The sequence below is a fragment of the Bicyclus anynana genome, chromosome Z (genome assembly GCF_947172395.1).
Source record: "Bicyclus anynana chromosome Z, ilBicAnyn1.1, whole genome shotgun sequence".
Lineage (NCBI taxonomy): Eukaryota > Metazoa > Arthropoda > Insecta > Lepidoptera > Nymphalidae > Bicyclus > Bicyclus anynana.
In genome coordinates this window covers 3,816,194-3,832,998 of record NC_069110.1, presented here as the reverse complement: position 1 = coordinate 3,832,998, position 16,805 = coordinate 3,816,194, and the positions used below count along the sequence as shown (strand labels likewise).

General features: G+C 37.4%; 1 protein-coding gene across 2 annotated transcripts in view; it reads left to right on the top strand.

The window, feature by feature from the left end:
• LOC112042884 (uncharacterized) overlaps positions 1-16,805 on the top strand; it is a 159,374-nt gene that overhangs the window by 37,351 nt on the left and 105,218 nt on the right. For both annotated transcript variants that reach the window (XM_052890583.1, XM_052890584.1), the window contains exons 3-4: positions 6,873-7,054; positions 13,767-13,830. In XM_052890583.1, the coding sequence (XP_052746543.1) occupies positions 6,873-7,054; positions 13,767-13,830 (246 nt within the window). The remainder of the gene's footprint in view (positions 1-6,872; positions 7,055-13,766; positions 13,831-16,805) is intronic.

The following is a 16,805-nucleotide window of genomic DNA, read 5'->3' as shown; positions in this document are numbered from 1 at the left end:
ACCAGTAACATGTATACTTAGCATTAGAAATTAAATTTTAAAAAATAAATTGAAATTCACTCACTATAACTCGGTTACGATGTATAAACCTATTTTGACTGGACTAATTGACCGCCCAACGATTCGCGTCTCGTGAATAGTGTTTGGTTTCAGAGATATCGCCCGAAGGACCAACGATCAGCAATTTTGATTCAAAGTTCTTTAGTCAGCACTTGACACATACACAAATAAGCCTTAAGCTGCCTACACACAGTAATATTGTCAATATTATTAACACCAAGTCTATATAATACGCCTTACCACGAGGTAAATCATAGCCCGGCAATTTCATTAGCCTGATTATTTCCTTAGTAGACAATACAGATAGAAGGGAGGCTGGCCCTGCAGGCTAATTCACTATCTGTGACGTATGGTATTGACATTAAATGCAACAAATGTCATCCGGTGCTACTAGTGGATATCATACAGTAGGTAGATGACATTTCTCGATTGATTTAATGTTTATTTTCATCATCATCATCATCATCATATCAGCCGATGGATGTCCACTGCAGGACATAGGCCTTTTGTAGGGACTTCCAAACATCACGATACTGAGCCGCCTGCATCCAGCGAATCCCTGCGACTCGCTTGATGTCGTCAGTCCACCTGGTGGGGGGTCGGCCAACACTGCGCTTACTAGTGCGGGGTCGCCATTCCAGCACTTTGGGACCCCAACGTCCATCGGCTCTTCGCACTATGTGCCCCGCCCATTGCCACTTCAGCTTCGCAACTCGTGTTATGTTTATTTTAGTAGGTTTTTAATAAAGACTAAAGCAGTGAATCGGCCAGCTGTGGTGGTGTGGTGATAGTTCGATTTAGAACATTTTTGAAACATATTTGGCCACACAACTCTGCCATTTTAATTATTTCTAAAAAATAATGATGATTTGTTAAGAAATATACAGGATGTCCCGTAAATATTACGACATACTCTACAGGGTGATAGCTGACATCAAGGCCTCCTAAAATAACGCAATATATGTTGGGCTAAATTTTATTATTTTTATGTTATATTGATTTATCTACAAAATAACAACCTTAAGTGCAATTTAGTTGTACTATGTGCTAAGAATTGGTAATTATTTTTGAATAGTTGTTTTCAGTTATGAAAGTTAAAATTTTTTCACTGCAAAGAAAGTTTTATTCAAAAACCGGGATTAGTTACATTTTTTATGTTAAACGATTTTTTTATACTGTGAAAAAACACTTACAGAAGAAGGTACACCGTGTGAACCTAGCTTTACTGAATCTACTTACTCGTGTAAAAATGAACCGCCTAGCTGACGCCATTGCTACTGCGGTTCACAAACTTACCATTCTACATTGTACAAGCGATAGCGATTTAAGGGTTTTGCTAAAGCTTGTTTTTTTCTCTGTTGTTAAGTACCAATTTGGTACTTCATAAAATTACCATCTAGCCTAGGTACTTATGTGTCTAATCAGTGAATTAACTTTATTCTAAACTTATAATATATTATTATTATACTAAGATAATGTCCAATAACTTAATCTTTCATTGACTATTACGTCTTTAGGTCACTTTGTTCACGTGATCTTCTATGAAGGGTTTTGGTAAAGCTGAATTGCGAAAATACCTTAGAGTTATAATAAAAATGTAAAATAAGGTAGCTGAAATTTGGGATTGAGATAGATTATAGTCTGGATTAACACCAAGTCCTGAGAGTTCCTGAGAAAAAAGTCTTGATAGATAAACAGACAGACGGACAACCAACTATTTTCGTGGTACTTATAAAATACCAAAAAAATGTTAAAACTTAGGAAACGCTGTCTCTTATGATTGTCAGTCCACTGAAGTGCATTATCAATGCAATAATGCCATCAAAGCTTCTCGGAAGCCTTACCATTAGTAATGAAATACGATCTATGCCTAACAACTGATATAACTCGACACTCTTTGATGACACGTATTTCTGATAAAAGGATGTGTTATTTTCTACTTACTTGCAAAACAGAATATAATATTATGCAAATTGTTCTGGAACTATCTACTTGAATATTATGCGAATTGTTCTGGAATAATTAAGTAGGGTTCTATTTCAAAGCAGATGCGCATGTAATCTTCTTGTCTCATTAGTTTTTCGACTTGGAATGAGACGAATATCTTAGCATTCCATGGATTCACCGCACAGGTGCCGGGTCTATCGCGTGGTAGAGAGAAAAGCACCGAGCAAAGTCCAGGACTTGTGACTACAGGATGTAGGTTGACGATCGATCAACACTCCCCTTCTCCGCTCGTGATGTTCTCCCTGCCTAGCCAAATTTGATAAGATCCTATTAGAGCAGTTTTGGATACTCATTCTAATATAGAACTAGCTAGACTTCTAGAGAGGCCAAGGTTTTGCAGGCAATCCTCTCGCATCTACTTACTTCTACGGCGTACATACTAACTACAAAGCCATTTTTAGTTAGTTCATTTGTTAGGTCATAATATTTATTCACTTTTTATACTGTGGTCTTTCGGAATGTTAGTCTCCCACGGCACAGTAAGCTCTACTAGTAGTGTTCGCTTAGTTTGTTTGGACAAAAGGAAAATGTCTGATCTCGAAATAGCGACATCCGCTGAGATCTTATATAATGTTTCTCATACGTATTAATAAAGTCCAATCAGGTACAGAACCTAGGATGTTATATATTCTTTAAATCTCTGTAACATATATACTTAGGCGACCATGCACCGGAAAGCACAGTGTTGGTCGACCCCACCCTTTGGTAGACTGAAGATATCAAGCGGGTTGCATGGAGCCGCTGGATGCTGGCGGCTCTAGACGGTTGTGTTTGGAAGTCCATGCAAGAGTCCTATGTTAAGCAGTGGATACCCTTCGGCTGTTAATGATAATGATAATGGTGATGATGATGATGATGATGATGATGATGATGATGATGATGATGATGATGATTATGATGAACATAGTTTGCCTATGTCCTATTCCACAATAATTTGTCCCTGTAACAAATTTCATCGAATTCGATAATAGAGTAAAAAATATGCGAGTACATTCATTCGGATTTCCACATTTTATTTATATAGGCATAGATTAAATACAATTTGTGTTTGGCCGGAAATAAAATGCGGCGAATACAATCGGATCGGATTGGTTGAAGCTTATAGATTTTAAAACCACGAGGTTATCCTTGTGGTTATAAAATCTATCCGCTTTATACAGATTTTTGCTTAAAAAGAGAAGCTTATTTTTTATTTTTTATATAGATATTTTAGAGATTATTCTCGTGCCGAATTATTGGCTAAAGTGCTGTTAATACATGTAAAGGCTAACCGTATACGTATAACACGAACTCACCTACACCTAAGTAAGTACCTGTACCTAAGTTGTAAGGTAACACGAAGTACCTTATATTCTCCTTATACCTATAAAGTTACTAAATCATCTTAAATCTATACGATGATTTAGTAACTTTAGGAAAACATTGTTCACAAATGCACTACACAACTTTGTAGACAGTTTGTACTCCTAGTTTGTATAATTTTGATATTTGTTGATATTATGATTCCTATTTTCGTTAGTGTTGCGCCCCGTATAAACAATATTTAAATATTATGAATATCCGAATTTCAATTAATATATTCAGTCCTGTAAGGCGAAAATCTGGACGATTCCGACATCTTTACGTCCAAAATTCTTCAGTGACTGACGACGTATGTCTTCGAACAGTGCGTGTTGCCAGTGATGACCTATGGGTCCTGACTTGATTACTAACTATGGGCCTTATTTGAAGGCTCAAAGTCATTCAGCAGGCGATGGAGCGAGTTATGCTTGGAGATCCGCAGAAGAACCAAAGTCACTGACACAGCTCAGCGAGTCGCAAATCTGAAGTGGCAATGGACAGGCCACATAGTTCGAAGAACCCAAGGACGTTAGGGTCAAGAGGTGACCAATAGCGTGCATTAACTTTTGGTAGAGTTCAATAGCCCGCATACCCGCATTGGGGCCTGGTGGAGCTAAGCTCTATATTCCCTTTCCTGGAGTGGTGTGTCCGACTCCGTATGGGTGTAGCCTAGAATGGTTACAATTCCAAAAAAATCAAAAATTCATTTATTTCAAGTAGGCTCAGTAATTGATACGTCAGTTGACTATTTGTAAAGATTCTACCAGCGGAGTGTATTTCCAATAATGGTGTAATGTACCAAAACGTTGTAGTAAAAATCCTCGTAGCTTATTATAATACATATCTCTTAACGAGTTATACACGATCCGATAACCAACAGTACTTTCGTAGATATAATTTTGTATGTATAATTTATACAAGCTTTTACTGGCTTTTTATCAACGATCGGTAAACAGTGATAAACAGATATTCTAGATACGGCTCTAACAACGGTCATCCGAAGAACGGCAGTCCTGTCGAGTGATTCATCATTATCAGCCTATTTTAACGGCCCACTATAGGGTCAGGCCTCCCGCTGCGGGACATTTGAGTACCCAAGTAACCGGTGGTCAGGGCTCCAGAGTGAGGAACCTCCTCACAATACGCGCCGTCTCAAGAATCACTACCTTCTGTATCCGACTCTTGATCTAACAGTTAAGTGAAAGCTTCTTAAGGTGTTGGTCAAAGCTTTTCGCTATAAGACCATTGACTGAAACAACAAAGAATATTTGATTTAACATTGACACATGATGGTAATCTTGTAAGCGAGATCCAAGTTGTTTTTTGTATTTTAAGGTATGTATATCTGGAGTATATAAAAATAAAATAAAATAAAATAAGCCTTTATTGTATTGTACTGCTAACGAAGTAATTAACAATATAGGGTTAACGACTAGTGACAGTGAAGAAAAGCTATGACGCGTTCGGAGCATTCATTGTTTTAACCAAATCACGACGGACAGGTTGTAAGTTGTCGGCGTCGGCTCGGGTGCAGAGATGCATTAAAACATCGTTTGTTTGTGGCCCGCGGACCCCCAGGGTCTGCGAGTATGTGTATGGGGGTCCGCAGTGTCATCTCTAGACCATACATAAATGCTAATATCTTGTAATTATTTTGTATACCTCGCCTTCGCACACTACAGGTGAACCAATATTTGAAGTATTGAAGAACTTTATTCCACTCATGAAATTACTTGTGACAAGTTTGTGGCAGTTAGTACCGACGGTGCTCATGCTATGAAAAACTTTCATTACTTAAAACAACTATTCAAAAATAGTTACCAAGTATAAAATCAATTTTTCAGCACACGGTATGACTAAACTGCACTGAAAGTAGGGATTTTTGTATTTGGTACAAAAATCAATATTACTTGAAAACCGTAAAAATTCGGCTAACATATATTGCGTTATTTTAGTAGGCCTTGATGTTCAGCTATTGCCTTGTAAAGTATGTACGGGACGCCCTGTACATAGATATCCGAGCCTATCGATTATAGCACTGGCATGATAAATGGAAGTATCGTTATCATGTATATATATCGTGGAATCGCTCGTTTTGTTCAACGGTATGCCTGTTAATGATTTCCACTTTATTGGTGCATGTTAATGATAATTTTAGCGGCATACGTTGAAAGTCGACACACAAATATTATCTTGGATACTTTATCAGTTCGATACTTTGCCGAAAGTCTACAAAAATATCTAAGCGAAAGTTTTGGTACATGGCCGAAAGATTGCCTACTTCAATTCTACAAAGGAGCCTAATCCTGATCCAAACAACTTTTTTGTCAAATCATTTTTCATGTCAAATTGCAAAGAAACATTTAAATTTACTAGAAATACTCGGTTAGTTATACTCTATTAAAATATGTGTAAGACCCGGTCAAGCTTCGCTTTGACTTATGTGCCCTTCTTCCCTATCCCTACTCTACACTACTCTACCCCTACCCTACCCCTTGACACTTAAACGTTTGTATGGGAAATAGAAAAGGGAAATTATTCTAATTTTTCTTACCTTTTAAATCTTCCCTATATCTCCACGAACATTTCAAGACCAAGATAAAATAAATCCGTTCAGCGGTTCCCGAGTTTTAGCGAGACTAACGAGCAGCGATTAATTTTTATATAAATAAAAGAATACACACCACCTAATTGTCCGTCAATACATATATTATGATACTAGCGGGCGTCCGCGACTTCGTCCGCGTGGTATTTAGTTTTTCAAAAATCCCTCGGGAACCATTTTTCCGGGATAAAAAGTAACCTGTGTGTTAATACATGCCATAATAAAACTGAATACCAAATTTCAGCTAATTCGGTTTCTTAGTCGAGGCGTGAAAGAGTAACAAATATTCATACCATCAAAATCATCAGTTTTTGCAAATCTCGGGAAAACATGGATTTTCTCGGGATAAAAAGTAGCCTATGTACTAACTAAAAATAGCTATATAGTTAGTCTGTACGCCGTAGAAGTAGGTGCGAGAGGATTACCAGCAAAATCTCTCTATAACTTGCTTAAAGGCCTTGGCCTCTCTAGAAGTGCAGCTAGTTCTATATTAGAACGAGTATCCAAAGCTGCTCTAATAGAATCTTACCAAATTCGGCTAGGCAGGGAGAACAACACGAGCAGAGAACGGGGAATGTTGATCGATCGTCAAGAAATTCCTTAACCCTACATCCTGTAGTCACAAGTTCAGGACTCTGCTCGGAGTTCTTCTCTCTACCACGCGATGGACCCGGCACCCGCACGGTGAATCCATGGAATGCTAAGATATTCGTCATAATCCAGAGTAAAATCTATTTCCACAAATTTCAGCCAAATTGCTTCAGTAGTAGCGGCGTTAAAGAGTAACAAACATCGAAACATCCATACAAACTTTCGCGTTTACAATATTAGTAGGATTTAACGATGTCTCTCTTTGCAGATCGCGATGCCAGAGTGATTCTGGTAACCGAAGCGGTGGTGTCCACCGACCTTCCACCCCAGCACAAGCACAGATGCACTGGCAAGTTCAGGTCCTTCCACAAACGCCGCAAGAGGGCGCCGCTGCACGCCAGTTCTGCCGCCCCGGCAGAGGTGGACACGCAGTACATGGGGCAAGGACAGGCAAGTGGAACTGACGCATAACCCTGCTCGTATTACAATACGATTGTTGTTTTGATGTAAGTCGTTTAGTATCATACAGTGTTGCGATTGTAAACAACTTTTGTAGCGTGGTAAGGTCTCTGCGAAGATTTTGATTTTTATTCAGCGCGACGCATTAACTTTAACCATTCGCTGCCCGCGAGTATTTTATCGAAAAGCCCGAGGAAAAAAAGAGGAATATAAATCTTTATATTCTTCTATCGCACGGAGCATGATACTGTGCTCGCCTATTGACCTTAGTTTACTTTATATTTTTTTACATGTCACGTAACGGATACGATGGGCGACCGGTTGTCTTACTAGACACGGGCATAAGTTAGTTATTTCTGCATATCGTCTCCAAAGAGTAAAAAAATCTTTTGTAGGTTTGGGTGTACTCTTCTATAATAAGATCCCCAAGACTGTGATGGACCTGCCAATGCATAGCTTTAAGCAATGTGTTAAAAAACATTTACTTAGTCGAGGGTACTACAACATTGATGAGTTCCTTAATGATAAAAATGCTTGGAGGCCGTTGGATCAGCTTCCACCTTCACACAGGAAGTAAAACTATAACAAATGTAAACAGTAATTGTTATCAATTGTAAATTATAATACTGTATGACTTTTTCAAAAGAGCAACTGTTGAGTTTCTTGCCGGTATCTTCTCAGCAGGACCTGCCTTCCGAACCGGTGGTAGAATCTTTACAAATAGTCAACTGACGTGTCAAAAGTGCTTGTAAACTGAGCCTACTTGAAATAAATGATTTTTGATTTGATTTGATTTGTCCATTTAGAAGTCAAATGGTTAAAGTCACTTTTTTATACTCACTGCGACAGTGGCACGCACAGCATTTTTGACTAGGGTAGTGATAGATATGGAAAATTCAACAGATTGAATATCACGTGTCTGTTTGTGTTGCGATAGGCTTAATTTTAATATGTATTTTGTAGAATAATAAATAAACAACATGAGTGAGCAAACCTGCATACCGGAGTATTTTTTTAATTCTCTACGTGTGTAAAGTCTGCCAACCCGCATTGGGCCAGCACGGTGGACTATTAACATTTTATTCTGGGAGGAGACTCGTGCTCAGCAGTGAGCCGAATCATCATCATCATCATTATCATACGTAGGCATACATATAAGCCTCTTGCATGGACTTCCAAACACACCCCCGGGCTAAAAGAGCCCCTTAAGCAAAGCAAAAATTAACAAAGAGAACCTAAGAGATTTTCGGGATTTGCCGCTCGTCTACTGGACCCCAATTAACTTTGATACAGGGCCAAGACAAGCAACGCCACTGTTTCAATCGTCACACCCTTAGCTTCAAGGCAACCCTTTGCTAAAGCCGCTGCTAAGCCATGAGACTAGCGACTGGGGATATGGCTTGTATATTATGCCGAGGTACATACTATAACCTACTAAAGCTACCACAGACTGCGTAATTGGTTACATGCTGGGAGCAAAGGCTGACGGACTTTCTGCCTTATTTTTTTTTATTCTTTACAAGTAAGCAATTGACCGCAATCTCACCTGATGGTAAAAGATTATGCAATCTAAGATGTAAGCGGGCTAACTTGTTAGGAGTAGGATGAAAATCCACACCCCTTTCGGTTTCTATACGACATCGTACCGGACCGCTAAATCGCTTGGCGGTACGTCTTTGCCGATAAGGTGGTAATTAAACACGGCCGAAGCCTCAATCGGCCGGGGATCGAACACAGTACCTCTGTCTTGTAAATCCACCGCTGCGCCACGGAGGCCGTCAAAAAATTAGGTAAGGCTAGCTATCAAAGGCTCACACTCCATATACATGTAAATATGACGCTTGTAGCGAATAGAATTATTAAAAACTAGCAAAAGCTCGCGACCCGCGAATTTAGTTTTTCACAAATCCCGCGTGAATTATAAATTTTTCGGGGATGAAAAGTAGCCTATGTGTTAATCCAGAGTAAAATCTATTTACATTCCAAATTTTAGCCAATTCGCTTCAGTAGCCGCAGCGTAAAAGAGGAACAAACATACTTACACACAAACTTTCCCCTTTATAATATTAGTGTGATGTGATAGTAAAAACTACGTGGCCCTGGTAAGAGCTCAAATCCAGTAGATTTTTATACAAGTAGTGAATCGTTGCGACTATGAAATTGTGACGTCATTTCTCTCGAGTTGGAGCAACGGTTGCAATAAACATCAGTTTCAGGTTTTGATGCTTTTGTTGCGGCACATAAAACCCCAATTATTACAGTTTTTCTTCTAACATCATTGTAAAACCCGTGTCGCGTTCCCACAGTAGTTATTCATAAAATTGTTCTACTGAAAAACTCATGTTTAAAGTTTAGAACGCAGTGACACTACATAAAACATTTTTTTTATTAGTTCACTCACTTCACTTTGTATAGATCGTACATTTAACTACTTAGATCAGCTCCGCCTTATAAATAGAAAAAAATAAATTTAAATAGTAATTTTCTTCTAAAATCTGTAAAACGATCAATCATTGAGGTAGAATATTTAAAGCTATATATTTTCAATTTAAATTTAACGCTGAAACTGCAGCACTTAGTATCGTCTCAGAATCGTCTTAAACACTTAAAAGTAATGATGTAGTTAAATAAAACCTAATTGATACAATTATATTGTAGCCTCAATAGAGCTCAACGGTAAGAGCGGCAGGACTCCTCATCGAGGGGTCTATTGTCGTACCCACTCATAATACAGTCTTTCCTGACTAGTTGGAGGGATTAGAGTATCTCGTACCGACGCTCAGAAATTTTCATTTCCTGGTAACTCAGTTAGCTACCAGAATCAAGAATTTTCGTAAATAAAAAAGTTGATCGTCTCATCGAGATGAACCTAACTTGATAGTAATCAAATGTTCTACGGATCCCTGACTAAAACTTAATACCAAAAGGTCTATATTTGAAGACGCATAGTATGAGGAATGCTCTGTCTGTCATTGTATTTCAATGTATCGTGTGATGCGTTAAAAAAAACAATGTAACAACAAAGGAAAATGTTACCTAACGTGCATTGTGCTAGCGACCATGAGCGGTCCTTCGCGACACTGTCGCTTTGGCACTCACCACAAATTTAAATGGCATTTGTTTGTATTCATTCAACATCCGCACGCTAGACTGTTGTGTATATACAGGATGACCCGTAATTAATGAATAACGAAAGTGCCAGATACACGTTGAACTTTTTTGATTCGTTTTGAAAAAATACGCAAGGCGAAGTTATTATACTTTTATTTCGGAGTATTGAAATTTTTCGTTTTTGAATCAGTTTTTAATGCTGTATCTGCTGTAAATAATCAAATCAAAAATGTGATTGTTGTTAAATATTGTAGAATTAATTAACAAGCTATGAGTGCCATAATTATTTTTATATTATTAAGATGACCAATTTAAAAATAATATCCTATAAAAAAATGTATGAAACCGACGTAGACCATGATTTAAAAAACTTATACACTTATCTAAGTTTGTAAATTGGTATAAAACTTGTATATTTTCTTTGAAATTACAAAGTTTCTGGTAAAAGTGGTAGTTTTCTTAAGTTTAAAAGTGTGAACATTTCAAAATTTTCTTCAATATGTTTCATAATATATATCTCCAATCCATTTTATCCAATAATTACGGGACATCCTTTATATCAAATTCGCTTGAGCGATAGCTTTGCGTTTCTGAATTTTGTGACGTTTTCAACATTAGATGATCTAAAAACACAAATGAATCGCAAAAACGAAATATCTCTACCACTCATTATTTAGGCCCGATTAAGCAGAGGTCATATCCACTGGGCTATCACGGCTCTTATGGTCAAACATAACTACAATAAACTATAAAAATAAACACAAACAGAAACCGCTTTTCTTTTTTTATAATTAATACTTACCTTATACCTTTTTTGTATAGTTCATTTATGTAGTGTACAAATCCGAGTAAATATTTTTAATCTATAGACACAGACGCAACAGTGTATGAAAAGTAGACTTGCAACACAAATGTACCATATGAAGCTTAAGGGTAATAGCACACATATCAACTTGGAAAGGGATCGTATCCATTTCGCCTCACCGTCAAATGACGTTTGCAGACACAGTTATAGGCCACCGACCGCTGGTTGATCGCGAGACGATACGAGGGAGGGTTGAAAGGGACAAAATGTGTCCGTAGAAATGAGCTCTGGTACAGAGAGTCGTCGAGAAACGCGTAGGTGGCGAGCTGAGTTGTAGGCTTGTAACGACGATTAGTGTGTATTGCAGTAAGGAGTTTCATAATGGACGACTTGAGTGGATTCAGTTTCTATCCCTTTCCGAGTTATATATGTGCTTATGAGTAGCTACTAGCATTACAAAGTCCGTTATAAACCTAGTAAAATAGCTCTATTAGTGTTTCAAGTGTGATTGTTAAGTTTTTATGCTACATTCGCCCGAGAGAATGTGATGGCCAGGCCTTCGTCTAAAAGCTGTAAAGTCGGCTCATGCTTCTGCATTAGCTAAGTACTGGCAACTAAAGAGTCTGGATCGTTATTACTTTGGGAGGTTGCACTTATATTTTTACGGGACATCTTGAGATATTATCTCCAGATTAGCTCTTAGCTTTGTGGCAGCTTTTATAAAATCACGAAGTTTTGGCTATCAAAGGCTCTCGGTCTATATTTGGGATAATTGCTTGTTGATAATGTATTTGTATATTATATCAGCAGCGCGAATTAATGTAGAATGATCTTGCTCAAGTACCAGTATTTTGTATATTGTACTCTATATATTCATAATAATACGTATTTATAATATGTAAGTACGTAGGACATTATAATACAATAACTAATGTATACGTTTTTAGACACAAAAGTATAAACTTACCTCCTAAAACGTATCTACGTACTAGTTCTACTCAGCGTATTTTTTTATATATCTTGCAAGTAGAGAATTTTATATTATCTACTTGCAAGAAATACTTATTGATATTCTCTTTTTATATAGTTTGTCTACATTTAAAAGTCCTCTTGGTTTTGCAAATGAAAAATACCATAAAAAAATGGTAAGTATCGCATCGCTATTTTAAATTTTAACATAAATATAAATAAGTATAATATATCAATAAAATATCTGCAAAGCCTTAGTTCATTCAATGGCAGCCCCGACGGATATTACGCTTATTTCAGGAGTTTTCAAATTTTTCCCTTTTGCTGTTTATTTCTTCCCCTATTTCACTTCCTTCAGGTTTTATTTTTGCCATAATGTGTATGCTATCAAAACAACTCTGTACCTAAGAGTATGTTCCTAAAAAATAGAAACGAAAATGTAATCATACTTACGCATTTTTATAATTAGTGTGAATTTACGTAGATACTTTTTACGGAGATTGGAAATTAGTGAGTTAAGTACTTTATATTAACTGGCTCTGCGCAAGCGCCTAGGGTAGTGCTCACTGAATGGCTGGCCTCACACGAGATCTAATTCTTAACTATTCTACCTTGCAAGCAAACAGTGACGTCATTTTCATGCAATGTCATTTCTGTAGGTAAAATGTATGTTTATACTAAATTGACAGATCTAAAAACGATTTTTTTTTTACTTTAGCGAGTTCGTGAGACTGTCACACAAATATAAATAAATGTTAGTTCCAAATGGAACTCAGCTCTCACGGGGATATGTAATGTACGGGGGGAAATGTGTAATGGAATAATACGTAAATAAAAGTCATATCTGAAAATAACTTTTAAAAACCGACTTCATACCACAACATTGTATAATGTTTGCTTGTTATAAATATAGAAATCGGGCTTTTAAAAAAACATACATTGTAACATTTATTCATTTCTCTAAACAAACGCACTACTTTGTAGCTGTCAATTTAGTATCGCTAAAGCCTAATATCAACTTTCAGATAAATAGCTGTAAGTTTATTGATGTTCATATGGGTCTCACTACATTTATTGATGGTGACAGCTGTGACAGATTTGGAAATTTGTATGCGTGGCAAAATGTATCAGGTTAGACGGGATTTATTGAAGAGATCATATTTATTCCGTATCGCGGCACTACATGGCACGTATAATTTGTCAGAGTTACAATGCGGCTCGTATTGACACGATCTACAACGTGGATTAATATTTGTCATTCACTATAAGTGGCCATTCCGTTAGATCGTTGCACGCCGCGGCCGTGTACGTCATTCATATGTGTACTAGTAAGGTGTCGGGCTGAATAAATTGCTTTTCCAATGATCGATCAGTTACGGCACTGTTGTACTCACTATTGGTAGCTGATATTTAATCCTTACTATGAAATGCTACAATTTCTTGCCTCTATTTCACCCCCTTCTATTTTTATTTTAGGGTCAAAAAGTACCCTATGTTTTGCTCCAAGGTCCCATTTACCATAATACCAAAATTCATCTCGAGCCGTGATAATAATAAAAAAGTTAATAGACAAACAACAAAAAGTTAAAAAACATTTATAATATTAAGAATATATACAAATCTTTACAACCGTACAAAATTCCGCGTTGAAAAACCAGACTTTGCACTGAAAATTAATTGCTTTAGATTACATATATTCTTACTCTTGTACTTAACAAATTATAATTCAGATTGTTACGGGTGGCACTAATTAAACGATAAATATATAGATACCCTTTTATTGTATAACAAAGATAATGTGTGTTTGCTTTTTTACAGTGCATGCTCCGCCTTTCCCTGAAATGGCGGTTCAACGCGTTTGCCCTGGAAAACTTTACCGGAGGTAAGTTTACCTATTATACTTTACTTATCTGCCATAGTTTTAGATTAGACAATCTATGTCTAATCTAAAACTATGGCAGATTATCTAATCTAAAACTATGCCGTGGTAGCCTGCATACCAGAGAATTATCTTAATTCTCTGCGTGTGTGAAGTCTGCCAATCCGCATTGGACCAGCGAGGTGGACTATTGGCCTTTCCCCTCTCATTCTGAAAGGAGACTCGAGCTCAGCAGTGAGCCGAATATTGGTTGATAACGACGACCATATTTTTTGCAGAAGCTTCAAAAGTGGATTTAAAAAATTAGAAAACCAATGTTGAACAACGGTTATGATTCACAATATTTGTTAGGACAACTTAATTTGCAAATCACTATTAAGTATGCTAAAGTATGATTGTTTTTTCAGTTCTAACTTACAAGTAAAACACCTAAAATTGAATTTGCATTTGTATAGATAGGAATGTTCATTAGAAAGTCGAGACTTTATAAAGCTACCTTGTATGGGATATTTAATTTTTCCCTTTGTACGCTTCCTCCTTTTCATATTCAAAATACGCTTCATGCAAATAAGCTGTTGTTGGGAAACTGCAAGGATCAATAAAAAATACAGCTATTTCTTTTTTCATAAAGCCATATTCAAACGAATAGCACGAACGAATAATTTTTTTTATTTATTCTCGCGTTTTAGCTATTTGATTGTCTTTGATTTAGTGAACTGGAGTTTTAGCTTATGCAACGCATAGTAACACAATTCTTGAAAGCGCTAATCTCAGGAACTACTTACTGGTCCGATTTGAAAAATTCTTTCAGTGTTAGATAGCCCATTTATCGAGGAAAGCTGAAGGCTATATATTATTCCCGTATTCCTACGGGAACGGGAACCATGCGGGTGAAACCACGCGGCGTCAGCTAGTCATCTATATATCCGGTGCTTACTTGTGGATATAATAAAGTATGTACATGACATTTTGTCAATGGATTTGTTTATTTTAGTAGATTAATAATAAAGATCAAAATAGTGAATACAGCAGGTTGTTTGTTAATATTTGCACGTCTCATGTTTCTTTGATACTGTATTATGTTAGTTACACTAATTAGCTTTCAATTAAGATTCATATATTAGTAATTCAACGCGCGGGAAGGTGATGATGTCTCTATTGCTTAGAGAGACGAATATGCATTTGAATGCACATGAAATTACCGTGCGGGTGCCGGTTCCATCGTGTGGTAGAGAGTAAAACTCCGAGAAAAGCCAAACTTGTAACTAATGGTAGTAGGTTTAAAGATATCTTTGAGAGTTTGTTTACTGACCGTTTCCCTTATCCGCTCGTGTTGTTCCTTCTCATTATCATCCACGTCCACTGCAGGACATAGGCCTTTTGTAGGGACTTCCAAACATCACGATACTGAGCCACCTGCATCCAACGAATCACTGCAACTCGCTTGATTTCGTCAGTTCACCTGGGGGGGGGGGTCTACCAACACTGCGCTTTGTAGTGCGGGGTCGCCATTCCACCTTGGGACCCCAACGTCCATCGGCTCTTCGAACTATGTGCCCCACCCATTGTCACTTCAGCTTCGCGATTTGTTAAGCTATGTCGGTGACTTTGGTTCTTCTGCGGGTTCTTTTGGTTCTTCTTGGTTGTTCCTCCTATCTAGCCAAAGGTAAGATCCTACTTAGAGCATTTGCTTTGAGAACCCGTTCTAATGTAGCACTCGCTGCAGTTCTAGTCAGGTTATAGAGAGATTTTGCTGATAATCCTCTCGCACCCACTTCTACGTACAAATTTAAGCACATAAATCACATAGCCATATTTTGGTAATTTAACTTGTTAGGTCATAATATTTATTCATTTTTATACTGTGGTTCTTCAAAATGAATGTCTTCCACGGCATAGTACAAGGATTGTACGTTTAGTAAATTATTAACGTCTGACTGTTTACGACTTTGTTAACATGTTTATATACATATTCATGCTTACAGCTTTTTAGTAATAATAGTTTCTGCGATAATAGAGGGACGGACGGATAGACAGACGGAAATTGCAAAACTACAAGTTTTCCTTGTAGATTACGGAACCCTAAAAACCCATTTACAGTCCATTATAAATTAAATTCACCTTTAAAACTAATTGGAATGTTTACTTGGATTTAATAAGTAAACAACTCGTTTTAAAAGCTTTTTACAGTAGAGGAAAATACTGAAAACAGAAAACAGCAAAAGCTTGAAAACGTCAATATTTTTTCTTTACAGCTCATTAGGAAAAATGCTTTGAACATTGTCGTTTCGTTTCAAAAGGATTATCCTTATGCAGAATTGAAAAACAAAGAAGTATATTAATTTTATAAAGCTCTTTGTTGTGCTTCTCTGACTCGGTTGTGAAAGCTTTTCATTTATTGCTTTACTATGAAATTGACTATTATACTTACCTAATCAAAGCTTCTAAAGGTTTCAAAGGTCACTAACTATGGGCCTCATAAGAAGGTTCAGAGTCACACAGCGGGCGATGGAACGAGCTATGTTAGGTATCTCTGCATGATCGAATCAGAAATAAGATCCGCAGAGAAGCAAAGTCACCGACATAGCTCAACGAGTTGCGAAGCTGAAGTGGCAATGGGCGGGGCACGTAGTTCGAAGAGCCGATGGATGTTGGGATTCCAAAGTGCTGGAACGACGACCCCGCACCGGAAAGTGTAGTGTTGGTCGACTCCCACTAGATCGACCGAGGATATCAAGCAGGTCGCAGAAAGCCGCTGGATGCTGGCGGCTCGAGACCGTTGTGCTTGGAGGTCCATGCTAGAGGCCTATGTCCAGCAGTGGACGTCTATCGGCTGATAAGGTAAGGAGTACGGGAACGCTGTCAAAATAGAAATAGGTCAAATATTTAATCTATGTGATTAAATAAATTACGAGGAGGATACAATTTACTATGTCATCGTTAAATACCGTATTGATTAAACTGAAAAACGTAAAAAA